A 25,718-nucleotide genomic window follows, 5' to 3' on the forward strand; every position below is an offset into this window, starting at 1 on the left:
TTACTTTAAATTGTGCCAGTTTTTCGATGTGGGACAAAACATAAAAAATGCTTTTTAGAAAAATGTCGTCGGTGTTGATGGGCCTGAAAGTTTAAGGGGGAGTGTCGCATTTTGAAGAGAATGCCATTCTCATCTAAACCGTCGAGCATTTCTCGTTGGATTCCCGACGGAGGAGATTTCGGCGATGCTGAGATCACGGCGTTCACGTTCCCGTCACGGCGCACAGGCTTGCGCCGTTATGTCCGCCGTTCTCCTTCTCGCTTCCGTCTCTCTTCTCTACACGCGTCTCTCACTCTTCTCCTCTCACTCGCCTAATCACCTCCGCTCCGGCTCCGGCGAAGACGCGGTTTTGTTCCCGGATTCTCTACTCGTCTCCGATTCCGACGTCGTGGAAACCGCCGGAGGTAGAGGGTCCTCAAACGAGGATAGAATCGACGAGCACGACGATGCGATTGAGGACGACAGAAACGACGGTGTTTCGAATGAGGAAGACGAGAACCAGGATGCGGAGCAAGAGCAAGAAGTGGATCCTGATCGGAATAAGGCTTCGTCTTCTGGGTTTTACTTCGATCACGTTAACGGAGTCATCAGAAGAGCTTTCAACAAAAGATCGATCGACGAGTGGGATTACGATTACGCAGGTTTCAGTATCGGATCGGGAATCGGTAACGATGATAGTTTCGGTGAAAAGAGTAAAGCTGCGTTTGGATCTGACGATGTGCCTCTAGACGAATCGATTCGGAGGAAGATCGTTGAGGTTTCGAGTGTGGAAGATGCGTTGCTGCTGAAATCTGGTAGGATGGTATCGCCATTGAGAGAAGGTTGGGGAGATTGGTTTGATAAGAAAGGAGATTTCTTGAGGAGAGATAGGATGTTTAAATCAAATATTGAGACATTGAATCCATTGAACATTCCGATGTTGCAGGATCCTGATGGTGTTGGGATCACTGGATTGACGAGAGGGGATAAAGCTGTGCAGAAATGGAGGTTGAGTGAGATTAAGAGAAACCCTTTTATGGTGAAGAAGCCATTGAGTGTTGCAGAGAAGAGAGAACCAAATGAGTTTAGAGAAAGTAGAAAAGGAATTAGATTGCAGAACAGTGTCGATGAGAGTGGGGAAGTGAGAAATGGTGAGATTAAGAGAGGTGAACGTAAGACATTAGACAATGATAGCAAAGCCGAGACAAAGGAAGAGGAGAATGTGGAATTTGATTGGGAGAATGATGAGTTTACAGAACATATGTATGCAGATGGGACTAGATGGGGATATTACCCTAGATTGGAACCGGGTTTGTCGTTTTCAGACTTCATGGATTCGTTTTTTAGAAAGGAGAAATGCTCTATGAGAGTATTTATGGTATGGAATTCACCTGGCTGGATGTTTAGTGTTAGGCATCAAAGAGGGCTTGAGAGCTTACTCTCTCAGCATCGAGATGCTTGCGTTGTGGTTTTCTCAGAGACAGTCGAGCTTAATTTCTTCCGAAACAGCTTTGTGAAAGACGGGTTAGTGAGTGACACGAACGCTTCCTCCTCTATACTCTTCCGAAAATAGTTTGATTGATTTTCTTTTCTCTATTTTCTTCTGTAGTTATAAAGTTGCTGTTGCAATGCCCAACCTCGATGAGTTGCTGCAGGATACTCCTACTCACGTATTTGCTTCCGTATGGTTTGACTGGAGAAAAACAAAGTTTTATCCTACTCACTACAGTGAACTTGTCCGGCTTGCTACCCTTTATAAGTAAGGCTTGATCAATCTCTAGTCTCTTAGTTATCATCAATTGATCACTGTCTTCACTTCATAAGGAGCATATTTTATGCAGATATGGTGGGCTTTATCTCGATTCTGATGTGATAGTTTTGGGTTCATTATCATCACTGAAAAACACTCTCGGTGTGGAGGATCAAGCAGCAGGTGAAAAGCTGAATGGTGCGGTTATGTCTTTTGAAAAGAAAAGGTTCGTAAACACAAATCAATGCTTTTCTACATTAAGACATCGATTCCCATCTTAGCAACCTCCAATGTTTGTGCCTGAAGTTTTAAGTTTTAAACTCTCTCTGCAGCCCGTTCTTGCTTGAATGTTTGAACGAGTACTACTTAACATATGATGACAAGTGTTTGAGATGCAATGGAGCTGATCTCTTGACTCGGGTGGCTAAACGGTTTTTAAACGGGAAGAATCGGCGTATGACTCAACAGGCGCCGAACATTCGACCGTTCTCTGTTTTCTTCCCGATCAACTCACAACAGATAACAAGGTAAATCTCTCTCTACTAGTTTCGGTCAAAGACTTCATCATTTTGCTGTACAAGTTCCATGATTGAGCAAAGCTCTTAACTCTAAACTTGTGTTGATTTTGGTGGAGCAGCTATTTTGCATTTCCTGCAACAGAGGATGAGAAATTGCAGCAAGACGAATTGTTCAAGAAGATCATCAATGAGTCCTTAACGTTCCATTTCTGGAACAGTATAACTTCATCTCTGATCCCTGAACCAGAGAGCCTTGTAGCTAGGTTTCTTGATCATAGTTGTATTCGATGCTCCGATGTATTATAAAACTCTGTTTTGGTAAACCAAAACAACTTTTATATAAAGATTAGATTTTTGTCAGACATAACACACACACACTCTCTCTGCAATAGTTAGTAGAAGAAGAGGACGAGCCATTAAATCTTCAATGGCATCTCGTCTTGCTAGGTCGAATCGATTCCTTGTTAGACCTTCTGAGATACCCAATTCTCTAAGCTCCCTTTTCTTCTTCAGATTGATCTCTTCCGACTACGAATCCGGTGATTTTTCTCCTCCTCCGTCTCCTTCTCCGTCTCCTTCTCCGTCATCTTCACCTTCTCAGTCTCTCGTTAAATCGGTATGCTCATTGGTATGTCACTCTTATCTTCGTCAAACCCATGCCATATTATCCCCTCACCGCGTCAATCTCGACCTCGATGCCAATTCTCTTACCCACGAGCAGGCCATCACTGTGGTGGCTTCCCTCGCCAGCGAAGCTGGTTCTATGGTGGCTCTCTGCTTTTTCTATTGGTCGGTGGGTTTCGAAAAGTTCCATCATTTCATGAGATTGTATCTCGTAACCGCTGATTCGTTGATTGCCAATGGAAATATGGAGAAAGCTCATGAGGTAATGCGATGCATGCTGAGAAATTTCTCGGAGATTGGGAGGTTGAACGAGGCTGTTGGTATGGTTATGGATATGCAGAATCAGGGATTATCACCCAGCGCGACAACTTTGAATTGCGTTCTCGAGATTGCAATTGAGTCTGGTTTGATAGAATATGCAGAGAACGTGTTCGACGAAATGTCTGTGAGAGGAGTTTGTCCGGATTCAAGTTCTTATAAGCTGATGGTTATTGGTTGTTTTAGAGAAGGTAAGATCCAGGAAGCTGATAGGTGGCTAAATGGGATGATCCAAAGGGGATTTGTTCCTGATAACGCTACATGCACCTTAATCCTTAGTGCTTTGTGTGAGAATGGTTTAGTCAACAGAGCAATCTGGTATTTCCGTAAGATGATTGATATAGGGTTAAAGCCAAACTTGATCAATTTTACATCTTTGATTGATGGGTTATGCAAGAAAGGTAGTATCAAGCAGGCTTTTGAGATGTTAGAGGAAATGGTTAGAATAGGTTGGAAGCCAAATGTTTATACACACACGGCTTTGATTGATGGGCTATGTAAAAGAGGATGGACCGAGAAAGCGTTTAGGCTGTTCCTGAAACTTGTTCGTAGTGATAATTACAAACCTAATGTGTATACTTATACTTCGATGATTGGTGGGTATTGCAAAGAAGATAAGTTGAACCGTGCAGAGATGTTGTTTACCAGAATGAAAGAGCAGGGTTTGATTCCTAACGTGAACACGTATACAACGCTCATCAATGGTCACTGTAAAGCTGGAAACTTTGATAGAGCGTACGAGTTGATGAATTTGATGGGTGAAGAAGGTTTTAAGCCGAATATTTATACGTATAACGCGGTTGTAGACAGTCTCTGTAAGAAATCAAGGGCATCTGAAGCTTATGAGTTGCTGAATAAAGCATTTTCTGCTGGACTAGAGGCTGATGGAGTTACTTACACTATTCTTATTCAAGAACAGTGTAAGCAAAGTGACATTAATCAAGCTCTAGCTTTTTTCTGCCGGATGAAAAAGATCGGTTTTGAAGCTGATATGCGCCTCAACAACATATTGATAGCTGCATTTTGTAGGCAAAAGCAAATGAAGGAGAGTGAGAAGCTTTTTCAATATGTGGTAAGCCTTGGCTTGGTTCCAACGAAGGAGACTTATACGTCCATGATTAGCGGGTACTGTAAGGAAGGTGACATCGATCTGGCTTTGAGATATTTACATAACATGAAGAGGCATGGCTGTGTTGCAGATAGCTTCACGTATGGCTCACTAATAAGCGGTCTCTGCAAGAAGTCCATGGTAGATGAGGCTTGTAAGCTTTACGAAGCGATGATTGACAAAGGTATTTCTCCTTCTGAGGTAACTCGGGTTACAATAGCATATGAGTACTGTAAGAGGAATGATTCAGCCAATGCAATGATATTGCTGGAACCGTTAGATAAGAAGCTGTGGATTAGAACTGTAAGGACACTTGTGAGAAAGTTGTGTAGCGAGAAGAAAATCGGCGTGGCTGCTCTGTTCTTTCAGAAATTGTTGGAGAAAGACGGTAACGCTGATCGTGTTACCTTAGCTGCTTTCACTACAGCTTGTTCCGAGTCTGGTAAAAACAACCTTGTTGCTGATTTGACCAAGAGAACTTCCTTAGGCGTAGGCTAGAAGTGGTTATGTCTCCCTCAGTTGCTTTCATGCTCTCTATTCGAATAGTGAATCCACATTGTGGATCAAGAAACCGTGGAATGTTACCGCGTTGATCATCTTGCTTTGCACACATCGAAGAGAGCTAAATACATGGAATGATGTACTTTCTGAATCTAGTCGTCTCAGTTCATCGCTTGTTAACAGCTTTGAAATACTGGAGAGAGGGACTTCCACTAATATCACCAAGAAATTGGTGTGGGTCTATTTATCAAGACATTGAACAACACGTCATTTCTTCTTTGCTCTGTGGCGATTCCAGCCTAAAATGTTCGAATCAAATCTTTCTTCTTGAATTGTTTGATTCTGTTAGTCGAGGATTAAGTTCTTACCGATGTAAAAGTAGAAATAAATCGACCAGATTGAAGTGGGTCTGCTAAAAGTTGTTAACTTTAAACAGATACCTGAACACTAATTAATCAGAAAGATGTGAACTTTTGCTTTTCTTGGGAATTTTTTCCCTCCGAAACCATCCAAAATAATCACAGGTGACTCGGTGAGTGGGCATGACAAAAGCAGTGACATAACGTCGTCGCCAAAATTGACTCTCTAATAATCTTTTGGATTATGCATATAAATTGATAAGCTGAATCTTTAATATATAGAACGGAAAAAGCTAGAAGCTAGTTAATGTCTTTCTCCACGATCATCAGCAACAATAGCTTCCTCTCTATCGCTACAAAGTTCACTACTCGTGGATCTCGTCTTCAGGTAAATTTATCGCAATCCATTTTCCTTAATTTCCGAATTCTAATTTCTCTCTGTTTTAGTCTATAAGTTTTCTGGGTTTGTGTTTTGATCCGAGTATTGTGATATTGTCTCGACGATGCATCCAATTCTGAGAACTTCCTCATTTATGTGGAAACAAAAAAAAAAAAAACTGATTTTGAGCGAAAAGTTCCCAAATTTTGTTCCATTTATTCTACGATGTCTCTGTTTTCGTTCATGAACCTCTGTTTCCCAAACTGAAATTCGATCCTACGCTTTTGATTTGTCATCAGTGCACATTAGCAATGGCTCGATCTGCGGTTGATGAGACATCGGATTCCGGAGCTTTTCAGAGAACCGCATCAACATTCCGTAACTTCGTTTCAAGAGATTCCAACTCTCAGTTTCCAGCTGAATCTGGCAGATACCATCTTTACATATCCTATGCTTGTCCATGGGCTTCTAGATGTCTCTCATACTTGAAGGTCAAAGGACTTGACGATGCAATAAGCTTCTCGGTTCGTTGATTCAACCCTTTACACTGCTTATGTTCCTGCAGAATCATACCATTTCTTGAGAGTGTTGATCGAATTGTTTTGATTTCCATCAGTCTGTGAAACCTATTTGGGGAAGAACCAAGGAAAGCGATGAGCATATGGGATGGATCTTCCCGGATTCAGATACTGAGGTTCCAGGAGCTGATACTGACCATCTTAATGGTGCTAAGAGTGTAAGAGAGCTCTATGAGATTGCTAGCCCCAATTACACCGGGAAGTATACTGTTCCTCTAAGTCTTCTAGCTTCTCAATGTCTTTTTAAGTCTTCTTAAATCGGGACTAGATGGTATGAGTTTCCGTTTTTACGAACAGGTTCTATGGGATAAGAAGCTCAAGACTGTTGTGAACAATGAGAGCGCGGAGATTATCCGGATGTTCAACACCGAGTTCAACCATATTGCGGGAAATCCCGAGCTCGACCTTTACCCTTCTCATCTCCAAGCTAAAATCGATGAAACTAATGAATGGGTTTACGATGGGATAAATAACGGTGTCTATAGATGCGGGTTTGCTAAGAAACAAGGACCTTACGAGGAGGTAAGTGGCGAGGAAAGGTAAATATAGCTTTTCTTGATCCTCATGAGAGTTTTAAAGTTTATGGTTTCTTCTTTGTAGGCAGTTAAGCAAGTGTATGAAGCCTTAGATAGATGCGAGGAGATTCTTGGAAAACATCGGTACATCTGTGGTAACACTTTGACTGAAGCAGATATCAGATTCTTTGTCACTCTTATAAGATTCGACGAGGTACTTGATTCGAGTTCCTAATTTCATTTCTCTACATTGAAACCGAGGAATATGCATAAAGAGAACAATATGTGATGTTGAAATGTCGATGCAGGTTTATGCGGTCCACTTTAAGTGCAACAAGAAACTCTTGAGGGAGTATCCGAATCTGTTCAACTACACGAAAGACATTTTCCAAGTCCCCGGTATGAGTAGCACCGTGAACATGAATCACATCAAGCAGCATTACTATGGAAGCCACCCTTCCATTAACCCTTTTGGAATCATTCCTCATGGACCAAACATCGATTACTCTTCGCCTCATGATCGTCACAGATTCTCCAGATGAGAATCATCTTCTCCAAAGATCAAATCTTTTCCACACTTGAGTTGAGTTTCTTCTGTCTTCTGAAAAGTTAGAACCATCTTTACCAAATAAGCAAAGTTGCGTCTTCTTCTTCAACGTTGAAAGTGATGTTTTGGGAAGTATAAAAGCTTTCTGTGTTTACAATTTGCAATCTTCAGGGTTGAAAACAATGTTTGTGTGAACATAATATATTCTACTTCGGCTCCAACGTTGTGTTATACTGAAAATGTTCTTTACTCGCAACAATTTATGTGAAAATTAGTCGTAGTACTAAATATTTCGGGGTGTTTTAGAAACTAATACTAACTAGGGAGTCGTTTTAGTATTAGTAAATCGAAAAAGGACTTTATATGGTAAATGTATATAGCAAATATTATTTCTCATTTCACCCAAAGATCACAAAAAAAGAAAAAATCACTGAAGCTATGAACCTCCAAGTAGAACCACCGGAGAAAAACAAGAGGAAGAAGAAGAAGAAGACTAAGAATTCGTCACCACCACAACCTTCATCTCCGTCGTTTTCTCTACTTCCAGACGATATCGCCGTGAACTGCTTAGCCCGGATCTCGAGGTCGCACTACCCGAATCTCTCAATCGTTTCCAAAAGCTTCCGCTCACTTGTCTCTTCCACAGAACTCTACGCAGCTCGATCTCACCTCGGAAGCACCGAGCAGTGTCTCTACGTCTGTCTATCTGATAAAAGCTATCAATTTCCCCAATGGTTTACCCTCTGGACTAACCCTAATCGAAATCTACCCAGGAAGAAGAAGAAGACAATCGGACAATTGTTGGTTCCGATTCCGCCTTCTGATTTCCCTTCCGAATCAGAATCCACCGTAGTTGTTGGTTCAGAAATCTATGTAATCGGCGGACCAATCGACGGAGCACCGTCATCCGCCGTACGAATCCTTGACTGTCGTAGTCACACTTGGCGCGATGCACCTAGCATGATCGTACCCCGTAAGCATGCCCTCGCGTGTGTCTACGAAGGGAGAATATATGTAATGGGAAGTTGCAAAGGATTAGAGGAAGAATCATCATCATGGGCTGAAGTGTTCGACACAAAGACTCAGACTTGGCAAAGCCTACCTGATCCGGGTCCTGAGATACGTAACTGTTTCCTTCACAGAATCGCAGAGATTGAAGGAAAGATTCACTTGTGGAACTCATCAATCAAAACGTATGCTTATGAGCCAATTCAAGATAAATGGGAATGCAGTGAAGGCATGATTGAAAATTTCCCGAGGTCAGAATGTGTTATGGAGAATGTATGGTACATTTATCGTGTCAGGCTCTGCCAGTGGGCTGTAAAGGATGGATCTTGGAAAAATGTGAAAGGGTTAGACTCGCTAAGAGAGATTTACCGGAGGAATGGTGGCTCAAGCGGTAATACAACTAAATTTGTTAGCTGTGGTGGGAAACTCTTGCTTATTTGGGAAGGGTATATGAAGCATAACCCCAATAACAGGAAGAAGATTTGGTGCGCGGAGATTGTGGTCGAAAAGGTTGATGAAGATGAGGTTTGGGGAAATGTTGAGTGGGTTGGTGTTGTGCAAAGCGTCCCCACTTCGTGTCAGCTCTTGCATTGTCTCGTTGTCTCCGTTTGATTATTGACTTGTATCCGAGGTATGATCATGTTCGTATTATGTTAGTGGGTTTGAGAAAGTTGGAGATGATAAAGTATTTTTATCTCTTTACATATTATGTTCGTGTGTATAATATGACAGTGAATGTATCATTGACCAGTTGGAGAGAGGAGAAGAAAGCAGAGGCAAAAGGAGCGCACAACAAGAGTGAAGGAGATCTATTATAAGTTAAAACTTCATTTTGTATAGATCTTAACTTCAAACAAAATACTTTAACTTATATATCAGTTAAGATCATAAAACTTCATTTTGTCAAACCAGCTACAGAAACTTGGTATTTTGTCTTTGGATATGTTTATCTAAAAATCCCTTGTTATTAACGAATGCGATTCATTGGTTCTGAGATATCATTCTAGTGATGTCATGGAAAACCAAAAAATCCGTAGGTAGGATCTCTCTTTCTTACATCTGTGGTAACACTTTGACAGCTTGTCTGAAACAGATATCAGATTGTTTGTCACGCTTATAAGGTTCGACGATGTAGTTCCCTAAAATCACAGGGGAAATTGGAGGCCCATGTGAAATTTGTTATTTGGAAGAGAATTTTTGAACATCCAGAACCATAGCAGAGAACAAATCGGCAACAAAAAAAAAAAATCTGGGTTATAATCTGACATTATATGCCCATGTGGCCATGTTCATTGGTATATCATGAGAATCCCAAGGGATAATCCCAATTAACTTACGTGTTGGAGAACAATTTAACCTTCCTTGGGGCTAAGTTTTGAAAATGTATTGAAACTCTACAGATGAGTGAGATACTATTTTTATATTATACGTTTTTTTTTTTGGGAGTACCAATTATTCAGTTTTTCAATCTTGCGTTATCCATTTGGAAAAAAAATAATATTTTTCAATTGATGGATCATAATCATTACAATTTTTTTTCCTCCCTCCTTAACTTGTACGGCTTATATTATCAAAGTTTGTTTTATTATTTCACTCTTTTCCTTCAATCCTACAATTTCTCACCAACCCTAAATTTCCCCAAATTGGGAACTACGAATTCTTCATCTCACCTTCAATTTACTGCGCTATCGATTCAAAACTATGGCTTTATTGCTGGAAGAGATCATTCGATCAGTAGAGGCCTTTCTAAAGCTCAAGAATTCGAACCAGAAACCCTACGTTGACCCGAATCTAGACCCGGTTCTTCTGGTTCCCGGAATCGCCGGCTCGATTCTGAACGCCGTTGATCATGAGAAAGGAACCGAAGAGCGGGTCTGGGTCAGGATCTTCGGTGCCGATCACGAGTTCCGAACAAAGATGTGGTCTCGGTTTGATCCTTCAACTGGTAAAAAGTGTTTCCTTTTTTTCTCATCCTCGCAGTTGATAAGTCGTGCTAAAATCTTTTGCTTTCCTACTGGGTGTGATTGATTTTTCCAGAAACTAGCTTATAAATACTGCAATTAGTTCAAATTAAGTCTGTTAGTTTAATTTCGAGAAAAAGGCATCAGCTTTGCTAGTTTAAAGCTCTCTTAATCCGTTCATGTGAAACAGGTAAAACGATATCTCTCGACCCAAAAACATGTATTGTTGTTCCACAAGAAAGAGCTGGGCTCCTCGCAATTGATGTCTTAGACCCTGATATGGTAATGTTTATCTCTAGCTGTTCGGTTCATGAGCTATTGTGTATAGATCTTTCTCTTTTCTCATTGGGATCACTCAAACACTTTGTGTAGATTGTTGGCCGCGAGTCAGTGTACTATTTCCATGAGATGATTGTTGAGATGCTCGGATGGGGATTCGAAGAAGGGAAAACCCTTTTTGGTTTTGGTTATGATTTCCGCCAAAGCAACAGGTAAAAGCATATCTCTTTAATGGCTTTGGCGTAAACATTGATCGGTTTATAGACTGTTTTTTTGTTTGCAATGGTCTATACTCTATAGACTACAGGAAACGTTGGACCAATTTGCTAAAAAGTTGGAATCAATTTACAAAGCTTCAGGGGAGAAGAAGATCAATGTTATAAGTCATTCAATGGGAGGACTGTTGGTCAAATGTTTCATGAGTCTGCACAGTGATGTATATGATTCCTCCTTTTGTGATTCATAAGTTTTCTTTAATACGATCTTTTCATCTTAATCTGACATTTTTGGGTAACTAATCATCAGATATTCGAGAAGTATGTACAGAATTGGATTGCTATTGCTGCTCCATTTCGAGGCAAGTTCTTGGATTTGTAGTACTTGTGATCGTACTCGAGACAGTTATGGTTTGATTGATTGGTTATACATTATTGATTTAGGTGCTCCTGGATATATCACATCGACTTTACTGAATGGAATGTCATTTGTCAATGGTTGGGAACAGAACTTTTTCGTCTCTAAGTGGAGCATGCATCAGTTGGTAATGATCAATTAACCATAATCCCATTTAGTTATGAATCTTGTTTATGTAATCTCTTCTGGAGATTCAAAATTACTTTTTTATGGAATGTTGTGGCTGAGATAATTTCTGCTGACTTCATCTGTTGTTACAGCTTATTGAGTGTCCATCCATATATGAGCTGATGTGTTGCCCGTATTTCAAATGGGAACTCCCTCCTGTTTTAGAGCTGTGGAGAGAGAAACAGAGCAATGATGGAGTTGGCACGTCTGATGTTTATCTTGAGTCTTACCGTAGTCTGGAAAGCCTTGAAGTTTTTACGAAATCTCTTTCGAATAATACAGTAAGTTACACACTACCACCATCTTTCATCAAATGACATACTTGTAAACGCCCAGACGTTGCATCGGCTAATCCTACGGTCCACACATATTGTCAGGCTGATTATTGTGGAGAGTCCATCGATCTTCCTTTTAACTGGAAAATCATGGAGTGGGCTCACGAAACCAAGAGAGTATTATCATCTGCCAAGCTTCCTCCTAAAGTTAAATTCTATAACATATACGGGACCAATTTGGAAACCCCTCATAGTGTTTGGTAATGTTTCTTGATTTGAGGTCTCAGTTTTGAGTGTTTGTTTTGCAACTTGTTCTGCTGTCTCTAAACTATCGATCTATACTCCTCTACAGCTATGGGAATGAGAAGATGCCCGTCAAAGATCTAACGAACCTAAGATACTTCCAGGTAACATATTTTTTCATCCTCTTTCAGGTATCAACTATGATTGTTATAGACAATAAAGTTACCTCATATTCTGATCTTAGATAATCTTTTCTTGTACTCTCAGCCGACGTATATATGTGTTGATGGTGATGGCACAGTCCCGGTGGAATCTGCCATGGTATTGTGTTTCTCAGAATTTCTTCACATGTTCAAGAAATCTTGAATTTGATAGGTTAAATTTGATTGTAACGGTTCCTTTTATTTCTAGGCGGATGGGCTTGAAGCAGTAGCTAGAGTTGGAGTCCCTGGTGAGCACCGAGGAATTCTCAACGATCACCGTGTCTTCCGAATGCTCAAACAATGGCTAAACGTAGGAGAACCCGACCCGTTCTACAACCCGATAAACGATTACGTCATCCTTCCGACCACATTCGAAATGGAGAAACACCACGAGAACGGACTCGAGGTTGCTTCCGTGAAAGAATCGTGGGACATCATTACAGACGACAACGTTAATGGCACAGCCGAGTCAATCGTGAGCTCCATATCAGTCTCTCGAACTGGAGATGATGAAAACCCTGAAGCTGAAGCTCGTGCAACGCTAACAGTCCATCCACAAAACGATGGTAGACAACATGTGGAGCTCAACGCTGTAAGTGTCTCTGTTGATGCATAAAAGTAATCAATCTTATAACCACGGCCTGTGTTAGTCCGTACGATCATGTCTGGTCTTTTTAACGCGTTGATGTGTCGTCAGTGTATGCCTTGTGTTGTATATAAATATAACTCATACCTAATGGTCCGTCATGTTTTCATTTCAAATCGTAAATAAAGTGTCAAAGTTCCTAACGATGCTTTTCGAAACACTTAAATCTCAAGACATATATGTTACTAGAAATTGAAATATACGCGTCGGTTTCACTCGATCTCCATAGTTTTCGAATCTGTATAATCCAAACCGAGAATCTATGGTCACCATGGTTCTTCATGAATGCGATTTATAGAGTATGGGACAAAGTTACTATACCTTTGTCAATGATTTCAAATCGATGAATTCTTCTCCTCTGAGCAGATTCCGTCTCGCATAAATCAGCAAGAAATAACATTCAACACAAATTAATATTATCACCTTTAAAAATATGTAAACTTTAACAATTGAGGCGTTAGATGATTTATTTTGAATTTATGATATGAAACTTGGTAAGTCAGGAAGATCACCCAACCGCAATATTGTTTTTGCCACAAGAAGATCAATCTCATGTTTTTGCTTCTCTTCAAAGTCTTGATCAGTTAGCTTCCACAACTTTTTATTAACAAAATCATAAACATTTTGCACAATAAAACCAGGGTGTTGTCTAGGCTTTGGAATTTGCTTATCACCTGGCACAAAATGTACATCACATTTCTGCCTCACAGATTCAGCAAACACTTCATCACGATGGAAGCTGTAGAAAAGGATTCGGGAGTCTTTCGATTCCCAATTTCCACCATCTTTTTTCTCTGCCTCTTCTAGATGATAAAACCACTGCACTTCAACATACATATATTCTTCTTGTTTATAGATATCCTGTCATGGAACACAAACAATTCATCAGACGACACTGAAAATCATTCAACTTTTTTTGTTTTGTTTGGTAACCTTAATGATAGCAGCATAGAGCTTTCGGTTTGGTACTTCTGGAATTATTAGCACCGAATCTTCCTGATACACAGACCAGATTCTCGAATTTTAATGTTGCTTTTGTATATTATATATGTTAACCTTCTGTATAGAACTATATATTATGAACAAAAGAAACTAAAGGAAAAACTGAAAAGTTAAGAACAAAAAGTAACTAAAGTGTTAAGTGGTTGATATATTCTACAAAAAACAAAAATATTAAAATCCATTTGAATTTATTTGATTTTACTATATTTTCCAACCCATATGGATCAGTTACATAATAGTTTCTATATTTAACTAAAAAATCCTAACAGAATTTGTTAAAGATATAAATGATTAATTGAATAACTGCATATGTAGTTACTAGTTAGTATTATAAAAAATCATAAACTGAATAATAGCACATTTTAAAAATAAAATCAAAATCAGTATTCGAATGAAACAAGATTTTTTGTTAACCAATTGAAATGTCTAATCCAATAAAGCTTAAAAAGAAAACAAAACTCACCAGTCCATATTGTTTGCCATCAAACTTGAATTTCTCGTAATGGTATTTGATCTCTTCTCCCTCTCCCGAAACCCTAATCATTTCTCCAATCGGTTGTGCACAGTCTTCCGGTTTCCATACTAGAATTTCCTCACCATCGTTCTTCCGCTTCTTCTGCTTCCTATTAAAGCTCGTCAATGGAACATTGTCTCTTTCTTCGATCCTCGACATTTGAGTGGATCGTTGGATCAACAACTTTCTTATTTGGGTTGTAGTGACACTTCTAACTTTCTTGGGAACTTGGAAATTATAATCCTGCAATATTGATAACCTAGAAATTTATTTGTTTACCCTACAATTAATTATTGGAATTATTATGTACGCAAACGCTGAAATAAACTTGATAACATACTCTTCTTGGTGAACCATTCATGTTATCAATCACACACAAGTTACATGCAAATGGACCAATGGTTAAAAAAAAGTAATGGTACATTTGTAATTACAACATACAATTATATGAAACGTGAAACTAAATAACTATTAAATCATAATGTTTGGTTAATTTCAAGGGGCAATTATATTTATAGGACAAATTTTTTTAATATTATCCTCTTAATACTTTTTCAAACTTGACCAATTTTAACAAAAACTAGATTGGACGCACGGGAATGTTTTATTTTTTTTATTTCTAATATAAGTTGCATTTATCTTTTTTTCTTTAGATATAATTTATTTTTGTTATTTATTTTTTTAAATCAAAAAATTGTTATCATATTTTAATTTTAAACAGTAAAATTTGTATATTAGTAGAATAAGAGTATACGTTAATTAAATATACATTGATCTAATGTTAATTATAAAATTTGTTATTATGTGAATTTAGATTTACACATAAACAATCTATATATCTATGAATTTGCTAATCCATCCGTTTAGTTGTCTTAAATCATTTAATATCTTACATGTTTTGAGACAATTAAACTAACAAGTTAGCCCGTTTTAATATCTTACATGTTTTGACAAACTAACCCGTATAAGACTATAATTATAATTGTATAACCCTATAAATATTTACTAATATGGAATATTTGAACCAATTGATTATGAAAAAATATAATAAGATATTTATTTACTATTTGTGCTATTAAAATATATATATATATATATATATATAAACGGGCTAACCTGTTAGTTTAATTGTCTCAAATCATCTTAATATATTACATGTTTTAATAAATGAATTCATGGACCTTAAATATATATATATATATATATAACTCTAATCAGCTCGATCATATTATTGTACTCAAATATTTGATATTTTAGACCGATTGTTTATGATAAAATACGATAAAATATTTATTTACTGTGCATTTTTATAAAAATATTATTTAAATTTTAAATTTAAATTAAATCTTTCCTGTATTTAAGAAATTCTAAAGTATTAAAATTATTATCTAAATTTTCGTAATAAAATTTAATTATAATTTTTTTGAATTTTTTGAATTTAAACTAAATTGAAGGCAAATTTTCGTAATTAAATTTAATTAAATTTTTAATAATTTGAAATTTAAATTAAAGATGACCTAGATTTTAGGAAATCTAAAAATATCTAAATTAATAACTAATTTCGGAAATTAAATATAAAAATAAAATAAAATATAATAAAAAAAATTTTGGGAGTGTTTGGATGCAAGCACTAAATGTGCTTTTGTTTTAATAGAATAAATATCATTTGTTTATAATTACGAAAATTTAAAAAAGTACTTTTATAATTTAAAATTTTTTGAAAATTTCTGAAAAGGGAAGACAAAGACAATTCATAACATCTTTTGCCAAGACAAATTTTAAAACAATTTTTTACAAATGTTCTATGAATTAGTAGAAAACGCATTCTATAAATCTATAAATTTATAGAATAGACTATCTACTATTTCATTAGTTTTCTACTAAATATATAGAATTAGTTATCTACAGTTCTTCTATGTTTTACAAAGTTATAAAACCGTATTCTACAACATGTTCATTGTTCTACAGTTTAGTAGAATTATCTTACTGTAGTTACTCTTTTGTTCTACATCTTAATAGAATTGCATTTCTACAGAAACTTTTTGTTCTATAATTATTGAATACTTATTCTACAATTCTGTTAACTGAATCTCCGTGAATTTAGGATCAGATCTAGAGAATATATTTTTTTCCATTTCGAATCATTTAATTTCCTAATTATTTTTTTAAAAATTCTTATTTTTTTCCTAATCAGATCTAGAGAATATATTTTTTTTTTCTTTTCGAATATATTTCTTTTTTTCGAAAAAAAATTTATATCATAAATTTCAATTAATATGGGTAAATTCGAATTAAAAGGGTACTAGAAGAGGTTAAATTATTAGTAAAAGTATTAAAGAGACAAAATTTACTACATAAGTAGTAAGGGGACAATAGTTAGGTTTATTTGTCCTATATTTTTAATTCTTTCTAATTTCAATTACCTTCACTTCTAGTTAACTTTGACTTTTATTATATGATCATTATTCGTATTCTTAAAATGTTACAGATTTGAAACCACTATTTGTAATGTTGTCTTTCGTACCATTTGTATATGTACCATTATTTTTCATGCCATCTAAATTTTTTTACTATAATACTACAAATAAATTTCTATAAATTAATAATGTTGGGATTGTAATATTCTATTAATTTAAAAAAAAAATTGTTAATTTATCAATATAAAAATTAATTCAAAAAATTAATTTAAAACTTAAAAAAATATATTAATTTATCGAAGTATTAATTTATTGAGTATTAATTTATAGATATTATATTTTCATTCAGAACCAATGTTTTATGCCAAATTATTTAAAGAACTAAATAGTGATAGACCATAGAATAATTTAGCCTACAAAGTTGCAACTTGCAACTAAGTACTTGACCTTTATTTTTTGTCGACACAATTTATTTGACCCTTTAGTTAAGCTTTTTAAGATATCTTAAACATTTTAAGATATATATATATATAGACTAAATATAGACTACATTTCTATAATGTAAATATATACAAGATTGTATTGTGAAAAGAAGAATTTGCATTTGCCAATGCCGGAACATGCACTTACAATCACTCGTTTCTTGGTTTTTGTTGGGGCTTGCTGCGCCTGCGAAAAGATAAATGCAACACCTTGTAAGAATCCTATTCTGAAGAGTAAGAAAGAACCATGTATATATGCATGTAAAGTACATTGATAATTTCTTTAATTTTCGTAGTAATACGGAACATCCAAAATTGAGGAGCTATATATGTCTAGTGCAAGGAGAAGAGCCAGAACTATATAATGAAAGAAAGGCTTCCATCACCTTTCTATAGCGATTTGCTTTAGCTGCAGCGGCCTCTTCCTCGGGAATATGGTTCAGTAGTTTCTTAACATCCTGCACGATTGCATGTACGAGATCATACTCGGTCCTGTCCAAAATAGCACGAATCTATATTTTTTAATAATAAAGAAAATTAATGCCATCTTATAACATAATACTAATAATTGATGCTATATTTTTTAATAAATAAAAAACATCAATTAGTGTTTTCTTTTTAAAAAGTTTATACCTCCGATCTGGTAAAAGAAATGTCTAATCCGCCAATGGGTATTGAGATGGCACTTTATACGCATTAATACGTCTAGGTGCATAAAGGAAGGGACCTCACAAACCTGTATGTGGACGATGCCAAGCCAAACTTTTGGGGAATAGAGTTCAAAGCTTCCTCCCAATTTCGGATTATATCCGAATCACCTTGGCATTTCCTCTTTGTTTCCCTGAAATTTTTGCCGAAATCTCCCTCATGGATCTTCACGTCACTTACGGTCACATTGAAGAATATGGGAATAACTTTGAGTTTCCCTTCAATCATCCTTTCGTTGATCTTCACAAGCTCGTTCAAACACCATTTTGACTCGGTGTACAACTCTGAGAATATCACCACCGCAACACTCGATTCCTCAATCCTCTTGAAGATATGTTGGAGATCTATGCTCCTTATCTCTATTTCATCTATGAAAACATTGATGTTTTCCTTTCTCAAGGCAGGCACTAGAAAGCTCACGAAACCTTTGCGCAATTCTTTTCCTCGGAAGTTGATGAACACTTGATGTTGTGGTGGGATCTGTCCGACCACCACAGACGAAGAAGAGGAGGAGAAGGAGCACATGGGAGAGGAAATTAATTTGGAGTTTTTTTTTGTTGTTGCTGGATCAGTGTTTTTGGTTGACCTTTTGAAGCAAATGGTAGCAATGTATGCTATAACGCTTGAATAATTGAGGTAGACGGTTAAACGAGAAGTGGTCGTAATATGAATTAGTCTAATTAATTAAGTATCAATTATAAAATGTGAGATTCAGTTTGAAAATATTATTGGAGATATTGGGTCAAAGTTTGTAAATATTAGTGGGAGAGATAACTTGAAAAATAGACGCTTATATATCTTACGGCCAACTATTTGTAAGAAGTAAATTTAGAGGAGACAAATATTGCAATGAAGAAAACGATTTGAGATACAGAAAAACGTTTTATAAAAGCGGATTAAGGAAAAAAACGAGAAGTGGAGGCGAGATGATCTCTTTTCTTAATTCAAAATATCTCCCGCAGTGTGGCGGTTGAATGAGATAATGAATCCTAGGATACAACCACTAGTATTCGTATAATCGCAGCACCCGATTATAGAATGTGACGAACTGATATTCTAGGATATACTCTCGGACACTTACTCTTGAAAGAAGAAAAGAGACGCGAGAGATTTGAGGGAAAATGTGTATATTTTTTCTCTGTAAATTTTCTGGAGAGAGCGATTCTCATTGGAAGAGGAGAAGTCGATATATATAGCGAAGGAGAGAAGGGCGTCGCAATTAATCAGCGTGTTAATAACGTGATTAATTTTGCGCTAATGACACGATTTGGGCGTTAATCTTGGCATGATTTTCGGGATAGACATTTGACTGCAGTTTAATGTCGTGATTCTGTTAAGAATTTGAACCGAAAACTTTAGTAATTTGGGCCAGAAATGTTGACCAAAACGTGGCCCAAAAAGAACATCTTTTGTGGGCCCGAGACCCGAGACCCGAGACCCGAGACCCGAGCCTGGCTCGGCTCGGCGGCGGCGGCGGCGCGCAAGGGGTCCTTGGTTCTCCTTCACACACTTTGAACTATGTCATGTGTATGTCTATATTTATATGACTCTAAATTTTTCCAATCCTTGAATGTGGGACAAAATGAAATTCCTCACATTTTAAGTTGTCTTGAAGGGCTTTATTTTTATTCACACTTGACCAAATTTTAAAGCCTTTGGGCTTTGTAATAATTTGGGTCCAACACTATTATTATACACTAATTTTATAGCGGATGTGCGGTCACATTTCGCAGTGCTCCTCCTCCTCCTCCTTCACATTTCGCAGTGTTCCTTCACATTTCACATTTCCGCTATAACAAAAACCTTGCGCAGGATCTATCAGCTTCACCACAAAAACAACCTCGTACAAACTGTCGGGAGTTAAGTTCTCTGTCTCAATATTTCCGGCCACTTCTAACCAAGCTACCCATTTCTAGCTTTGCAACCTCAATCCTTGCATCACTGTAAACAAAAATATGGATTCAAATGAAATCTTAAAATAATTAAGAGTTTTTCTCAAAATAATTTCAAACCTGATAGCCAATGAAATCTCGAGATCTCTAGCGTACAACATGAAGCAGTTCTTATTCACTTTACCCTCTATCCAGTATTTCTGAATAAAAAATTTCATCATCACACATTACACATACATATATAGAAACTGTATGATTTTTTTTAGTTTATCTTTCTCTCTATTAATTCAAGCTAACGAAAAGAACAAAAGCAACTCAAACAAAAAAGATTGACGACCTGTTTCTTGTGCTTCAAGGAAATGCCATCGAAGAGTTGAGTGTATAACTTGTCAAGAGACGCCGCCGTATCAAGAGGAGGAGAGAGTCTGCATTTTTTAGTATGGCTTCGTAGTTATGTGGTGGCTTTGAGAATATTGACAAGATTGTTCCCATTTGCTTGATCTCGCTCTTTCTTTATTATTTGTTTTCTTCTTCTTTCACAGTTTGTGTTCTTAATAGCTATTGCATTCAGGTCATTTCGGGTATGATTGCATGATTAGACCGTATCCAATCTGAACGTTCCGTACGTATAACTATTTAAATTACTCATTCGATTATGTTCTCTCTTATTTTTGTAATTATTAGATATTACTTTTTTCCCAAATCCATATTAAATCATTTTTATATAAATTACATAAATTTTGTTAAAGTATACGAAAACAGTCGAATTATCTAGACTCGTCTCCAACCTGATTTTTTTTAAAAAAAAAAAAAGATTCGCTATGTAGGTTTTCTGTAGGTTTTCAAAGTTAAGTATAAGTAAAAAAAACAATGTTTAACATCGTAAACCAAATATTGATTGGTACCGAATATAGATTCGATTTGTATGTTAAACATGTTTGATTCCTTTTTTCTTTTCATTTGATACGTTAGCTTTATTCTTCCATTTTCTCCACGGGAATTTCGAATAACTCTTCTTAAGTAAAGTGAACATGATCCACGCATGTAGACCGTCCGTTCATCTCTCTTTATAATCTGTGCCAGTTACATCTGAAGTTGTGTCTATTAGGAATATCTCTACTATGTAAGTGTAGGTAAGGTTAAGATGAATTCTTATGGATAAAATATTAAATATTTTCCATCACAAACTCTCAGTACCTCAATCAACGAATTGTATACTATTAGTTCACGTATTGACATTTTAAACGTAATTTTACTACTATTTTTATCCTTCAAAGCTTTCATCAAGTTTTCAAAAAGGTTATTCGTTCTACACTTGAGCAGAATAGATAGTTCTAACGTTTTATAATTATTTTTTGAAAGTCTATTCAGTTCAAATGTTTAATTTTATTATGGAATCATTTGATTATTCAGCTATTTCATTATTTATTTGATATATCAATCAAGTATCAATCAATGTTTGGATTAATTTATTTTCTCTTTGCATTTGATTAAAATAAACAGGCGGATAATTTTCGTGTCTGTATTTCATTACGGTCTCGTCGTAATAAATTTTCATTGAACGGGTTATCTATTATCTACATAAACTCCGATCATAAAACAGGAATTTAAACTTAAAACATTACAATATCATCAACTCCACATTTTTGTTTTATTAAACACCAACATCAATTGAACTAGTAACACGATAGATCAACCAACTTATCATACAAACACACACATTCCACATATATATATATATAAACATAATTAAATAGGGAAAGTCCATTGGTGCATATGGATATTTAAATGTTTTTATATGACGAATTAATTAATATATTTGGGACGAATTGCGACACCTTTGAGGAAGAGACCTTTCTTCCAAACGCCAGCCACATGCTCATACATTGAGAAAGTGATCTCTCCGGCGGAACAATTCTCCGGCTTGAACTCTCCGATTGTAATATCGAGCCATTGATACCTCGGTCGTTCCCTCAAATTCACCTTTTGCTCCTTCGGTTTCTCATTAGGCAAGACTAGCTTCAAGTTCACAGGCGTTTCCCATCCATAGGCTGGATCCTTTAGCTTCACCTTAAAGACCACCTCGTACGTTATCCCCGGAGTGAGATTCCTTGTGTCGAATTTTCCCGTGATGTCGAGCCAACACACATTTCTTAATTCCGCAGCTTCTACAGTCTCACTTTTAAAGTTCATATAAAAGAAAAAAAAAGTTACGGTTTGTAAAAGAAATATTTTAATATACCATAAAACAAGGTATAATCCTAAGAATTCCATGATTTTGAAGGGGAGAAATCTGAAAATACCACAAACCTTAGGTTACAAAACAAAATACCACAACCTTAGATGAAGGAAAGTTCCTAAATCATTTTTCTCTTTCTAAACTTCTAGGGCCCCTTGCTAAACCTAAAATTTGGTGGTAGTTTTTTTTTTGGAATATTAAGGTTTTGTGGCAAGTTTAAAAGACAAAACATAAAATGTGGTTTTTAATACATGTACATACTTAAAAGGGTCATGCAAGATAGGTTTACCTGGTAAAATTAGTGTTTTGTGTTTTTATCAAGGAAGATCTGATTCATATTTCCTTTATTGTAGATTAATTGATTCGAAAATTATATATAAAAAAAAAGTTCTAATAAAAAATACTGACCACGTGGTTGTACTATATAGAGTGTGGGGTTTAAATTTAACGTATCTTACTTTGGTGACTCTGGAGACCATGTCCAATAGTTGGGGTCATCAGACCATGTGATAGAGAGGTTCCTTGGAAAGATCATGAAGCAGTTGCTGTTTTTCTCGTCCACCCAATATTTAATCTGTACAACATTTCGATGCAAATCACGACAAGAAACGGATTATTGGTCCAGATTATATAAAATTAAGTTCAATGGTCCCATTTTCTTTTCCTTAAGTACCATTTGGATATTGTTACTCTACTCATTTAGTTCTGACGATCTTCTATGTTATCTTATCTTTCAAAGACATTATAAAATTTGCGGCCGGGACATTCTTGTAGAGGAAAAAAAAAAATCTTAATTATCATCCAAAAAAGTACCAACCAGTCTCGCGGGCTTCAAGAACACACCAGAACGTAGCTGTTCAGTGGAGAGAGAGATTGGATGATCTGCGTCTCTGAGAATGGCCTCATAGTTATGTGGCTGCTTCGCCGGGACTTCCCCAGCCGAATAAATCTCTATATTCTTTACCTGATCGCTAGACATCTTCTTAATTTGTAAATGTCTTTGAGTAGTTATTTTAGCAGACAATTATTTTGGCTAAATATATAGCCCTAGGGAAAGGGGTTTGAAGAACTTATTCTATTTTGTTGTGCTTTATTTCATTTTCCTCATTTGTTTTATAATTTTAGTTTCTATAACCGGGTATATCAGAACCGAAAAATCGAAAGATAAATCTCCTCAAACCAAACACCAAAGCACGTTAGAAAAAACAAATGTTTCGCTTACAAAAGATACTAGAAAAATATGTTTGGACTACCAATTTTCTAGTATTAGAATAAAAAAAAATTGGGTAACAAATAGATTTTAGTGTTTTGCTAACCCTAATCTAAACTAATCTTAACAGTAGCTAATGGAAAAATTCTAGCCTCTTCTAATAAACTCTTGCGATAAATTATAAATAGTAGTAATACCATTAAAAATATTATTTGTAGGAAAATATGAAAGAAGAAATATTTTATTTAATATCTAACCAAAATAAAGAGAGAGAATTTCAACTTTGTATTATTCTCGTCTCCACTAGTTTTGAATGCACCTATCGTAATCGTAATTCACTCAAATTCCATCACTTCCCCAAAGCAAAGAATATGTGTCTTCATTTTTACATTTTCCTTCCATAAGAAGAAAAAAAAAAGGAGAAATGATTCGGTGCTTCGCGTGGACAACACCTGTAGGTGATCCCTTCATCACTACCGTCCATTTCACATCTCCACCATCTATCAGAATCTCCGCATCTCGTTCTTGCGCGTCATCATCATCATCACCATCATCATCGTCAGTAGCAGCTTCTAGAAGATCAATATCTCTCTCTATTATCGCCGCCACGTCTTTCTTCATCTCCTCCGGTTGCTTCTCTTCTCCGGCACTCGCTGAATTCTCTGAAATCCCAAATTCCGGCGGAGTTAAAGGTCTCGACCTCCGAGTCGGCGACGGTGAAGTCCCAATTGAAGGAGATGAGGTCTGTGTCTGTAACTGGAGATTTCAGCAAACGAATATGGAAGTTTCGATTTTTCCCAAAATTTGATTTTTACTTAATTTTTGTTTCATGGGAAGTAATAGATTGCAATACATTACTATGGGAGATTGGCTGCGAAGCAAGGATGGAGATTTGATTCAACATATGATCATAAAGACAGTAATGGAGAGTCTGTTCCCTTCACATTCATCCTCGGTTCTAGCAAAGTAAAATTTTTTACCTCTGTTTTCTTCTATATCCCAATCATATGTTTTCACAAAGTTCAGTTCTTTTGCATTTAATTCGTCTTTAAAAAATTAGCTCAATTTGACTCAAAGGTGTGACCTTTAAAGTATTTGCTCATTGATTCCTGGTATAACTATTTAAGCTTGTTCTTTGAAGAGAAAGAGAGTCTGATTTGTGTTTGTTCTTGCAAACTAAATGGTGTTTCTTAAAAAAGGGTTTTTTGAAGTACTTGAAGCTGATAGAAGGTTTTCATGAGGATTCACATATCTCTGTTTCATCATTTGATCTACTCTGATGACTAAAATATTGTGGTGTACAGGTCATTCCAGGGATCGAAACAGCCGTGAGGTCGATGAAGGTAGGTGGGATTCGTCGGGTGATTATTCCTCCGTCTCAAGGCTACCAGAATACATCACAAGAACCTCTCCCACCAAACGTATGTACACTTCTCTCTCGTTAACCTTTCCATTCAATTCGAAAGTCAACTGATTAGCTTTGGTTAGCTTTGGTTAGCTTTGGGCCTAGCTAGTGACTTAGTGCACCTTTTACCACACTCTGAAGCTAGTTTTATCCACTTGAACACATACATGGAAATGATAAGAGTTCATCGAATAAGCTTGCCACATCTGTCTGCGTATTAAGTGATTAGGGTCAAAATAAATCAGAGAGGGTTATCAAGTGATTAAGAGATAAGTTTGGGCATGTGAAGAGTTTGGCATGCTCTAGAAATGACCCTAGGATTGTATACTTGGCTCTTTAATTCAGAGTGAGATTAACCAGTTTACAATTTTAAATTTATGGAGAGACCTCCCTGTGATATTGTGCCAGATGTATCATATTGTTAGGACTTACATTGATTAGCATTGGAGCTAGCTAGTATCTTGTAAGACCCAATAATTCCCTTAATCTCAAACTAGCTTTTGGGAAAAGTCTATCCAAAAGATCTTTCAGATTTGAAACCGTATCGATAAAATATACTGCATGTAAATCTCAGAAATTAATCATTTCTTATACAGCTAGAGAGTTTGGACCAAATAAACATTAATTTTTCTATACATAATTTTCCCAAGTTCAGACCCAAAAGACTACCACGCGCCATGTTAATTGCATTGGCAAGTAGGATTAGAACTAGTATTAATCCGTTTAAGATGGAAACTTTCAGAGGACCAATCATATAATCGATGCTTGAAGATGGGTTTCTTCAGAAACGAAATATTTGTCAAGAAATCATAAGATTACTTGCAGAGACAGATATTATCAATATTGGTTTCTAAGTTCTCTGTTTTGTTTACTGTGTGTGTGTGTGTGTGTTTTGCAGTTCTTTGACAGACAAAGACTCTTCACGACCATCTTTAATCCAACACGTCTCGCCAATGGAGAAGGTTCTACACTTGGGACCCTCGTTTTTGACATCGAACTTGTCAGCACCAGACGCCTTAACCGATGAGTCATACTGCCATTCATAGTATTCACTGGTTTCTTGTTAGGCAAGAAATCATATAATATACAATTACATTGAATTTAAACAAAACTTTCGTATGCATTTGGATAAATTAGTTTCCTGTGTTAATTTCATTTGGATATTCTATAAGATACGTGAGTAGAAAATTCAACTTTGATACAAATGAAGTTTGATTATCTGTCGCCAGGTCCAAGCTTTCGCATTCGTAGTACACT

General features: G+C 36.3%; 9 protein-coding genes and 1 pseudogene across 10 annotated transcripts; 6 read left to right on the forward strand and 4 right to left on the reverse strand.

The window, feature by feature from the left end:
• The first annotated feature begins 35 nt into the window (after positions 1-35).
• On the forward strand, positions 36-2,609 carry LOC18029709 (uncharacterized protein At4g19900). The gene is made up of 5 exons (XM_006413862.2): positions 36-1,503; positions 1,589-1,738; positions 1,821-1,955; positions 2,062-2,256; positions 2,367-2,609. The coding sequence occupies exons 1-5, from the start codon at positions 185-187 to the stop codon at positions 2,551-2,553; spliced, it is 1,986 nt and encodes a 661-aa protein (XP_006413925.1). The 5' UTR covers positions 36-184; the 3' UTR covers positions 2,554-2,609.
• A 28-nt stretch (positions 2,610-2,637) lies between these two features.
• On the forward strand, positions 2,638-5,241 carry LOC18029710 (pentatricopeptide repeat-containing protein At4g19890). Its single transcript, XM_006413863.2, has one exon. It carries the CDS (start codon positions 2,675-2,677, stop codon positions 4,793-4,795), a length of 2,121 nt encoding a protein of 706 aa, XP_006413926.2. The 5' UTR covers positions 2,638-2,674; the 3' UTR covers positions 4,796-5,241.
• A 198-nt stretch (positions 5,242-5,439) lies between these two features.
• Positions 5,440-7,456, forward strand: LOC18029711 (glutathionyl-hydroquinone reductase YqjG). The gene is made up of 6 exons (XM_024148821.1): positions 5,440-5,545; positions 5,836-6,060; positions 6,153-6,329; positions 6,412-6,636; positions 6,715-6,843; positions 6,938-7,456. Exons 1-6 carry the CDS (start codon positions 5,465-5,467, stop codon positions 7,169-7,171), a joined length of 1,071 nt encoding a protein of 356 aa, XP_024004589.1. The 5' UTR covers positions 5,440-5,464; the 3' UTR covers positions 7,172-7,456.
• Positions 7,427-9,172, forward strand: LOC18029712 (F-box/kelch-repeat protein At4g19870). Of its 2 annotated transcripts, none has more exons than XM_006413865.2 (2): positions 7,427-8,815; positions 8,917-9,093. In XM_006413865.2, exon 1 carries the CDS (start codon positions 7,540-7,542, stop codon positions 8,794-8,796), a length of 1,257 nt encoding a protein of 418 aa, XP_006413928.2. In that variant the 5' UTR covers positions 7,427-7,539; the 3' UTR covers positions 8,797-8,815; positions 8,917-9,093. The 2 variants fall into 2 exon arrangements, with proteins under 2 accessions (XP_006413928.2, XP_024004588.1); XM_024148820.1 differs by having other exon boundaries at positions 7,428-8,815; positions 8,936-9,172.
• Positions 9,173-9,679: 507 nt separating this feature from the next.
• Positions 9,680-12,735, forward strand: LOC18029713 (lecithin-cholesterol acyltransferase-like 4). Its single transcript, XM_006413866.2, has 11 exons — positions 9,680-10,129; positions 10,336-10,427; positions 10,518-10,636; positions 10,725-10,860; positions 10,950-11,001; positions 11,084-11,184; positions 11,318-11,506; positions 11,603-11,760; positions 11,853-11,907; positions 12,011-12,064; positions 12,155-12,735. Exons 1-11 carry the CDS (start codon positions 9,886-9,888, stop codon positions 12,560-12,562), a joined length of 1,608 nt encoding a protein of 535 aa, XP_006413929.1. The 5' UTR covers positions 9,680-9,885; the 3' UTR covers positions 12,563-12,735.
• A 334-nt stretch (positions 12,736-13,069) lies between these two features.
• On the reverse strand, positions 13,070-14,267 carry LOC18029714. The gene is made up of 3 exons (XM_006413867.1): positions 14,058-14,267; positions 13,526-13,588; positions 13,070-13,453 (listed from the first exon to the last, which is right to left on the reverse strand). Exons 1-3 carry the CDS (start codon positions 14,265-14,267, stop codon positions 13,070-13,072), a joined length of 657 nt encoding a protein of 218 aa, XP_006413930.1.
• Positions 14,268-17,712: 3,445 nt separating this feature from the next.
• Positions 17,713-18,240, reverse strand: LOC18029715 (vesicle-associated protein 1-4). Its single transcript, XM_024148970.1, has one exon. It carries the CDS (start codon positions 18,238-18,240, stop codon positions 17,713-17,715), a length of 528 nt encoding a protein of 175 aa, XP_024004738.1.
• A 1,195-nt stretch (positions 18,241-19,435) lies between these two features.
• LOC18029716 lies at positions 19,436-20,099 on the reverse strand (annotated as a pseudogene).
• Positions 20,100-21,213: 1,114 nt separating this feature from the next.
• Positions 21,214-22,873, reverse strand: LOC18029717 (protein PHLOEM PROTEIN 2-LIKE A1). Its single transcript, XM_006413870.2, has 3 exons — positions 22,664-22,873; positions 22,305-22,420; positions 21,214-21,786 (listed from the first exon to the last, which is right to left on the reverse strand). Exons 1-3 carry the CDS (start codon positions 22,823-22,825, stop codon positions 21,414-21,416), a joined length of 651 nt encoding a protein of 216 aa, XP_006413933.1. The 5' UTR covers positions 22,826-22,873; the 3' UTR covers positions 21,214-21,413.
• A 526-nt stretch (positions 22,874-23,399) lies between these two features.
• LOC18029718 (peptidyl-prolyl cis-trans isomerase FKBP17-1, chloroplastic) lies at positions 23,400-25,678 on the forward strand. The gene is made up of 4 exons (XM_006413871.2): positions 23,400-23,798; positions 23,900-24,022; positions 24,361-24,477; positions 25,360-25,678. The coding sequence occupies exons 1-4, from the start codon at positions 23,481-23,483 to the stop codon at positions 25,486-25,488; spliced, it is 687 nt and encodes a 228-aa protein (XP_006413934.1). The 5' UTR covers positions 23,400-23,480; the 3' UTR covers positions 25,489-25,678.
• The last annotated feature ends 40 nt before the right edge of the window (positions 25,679-25,718 follow it).

Source organism: Eutrema salsugineum, unplaced genomic scaffold (genome assembly GCF_000478725.1).
Source record: "Eutrema salsugineum unplaced genomic scaffold, Eutsalg1_0 scaffold_1, whole genome shotgun sequence".
Classification (NCBI taxonomy): domain Eukaryota; kingdom Viridiplantae; phylum Streptophyta; class Magnoliopsida; order Brassicales; family Brassicaceae; genus Eutrema; species Eutrema salsugineum.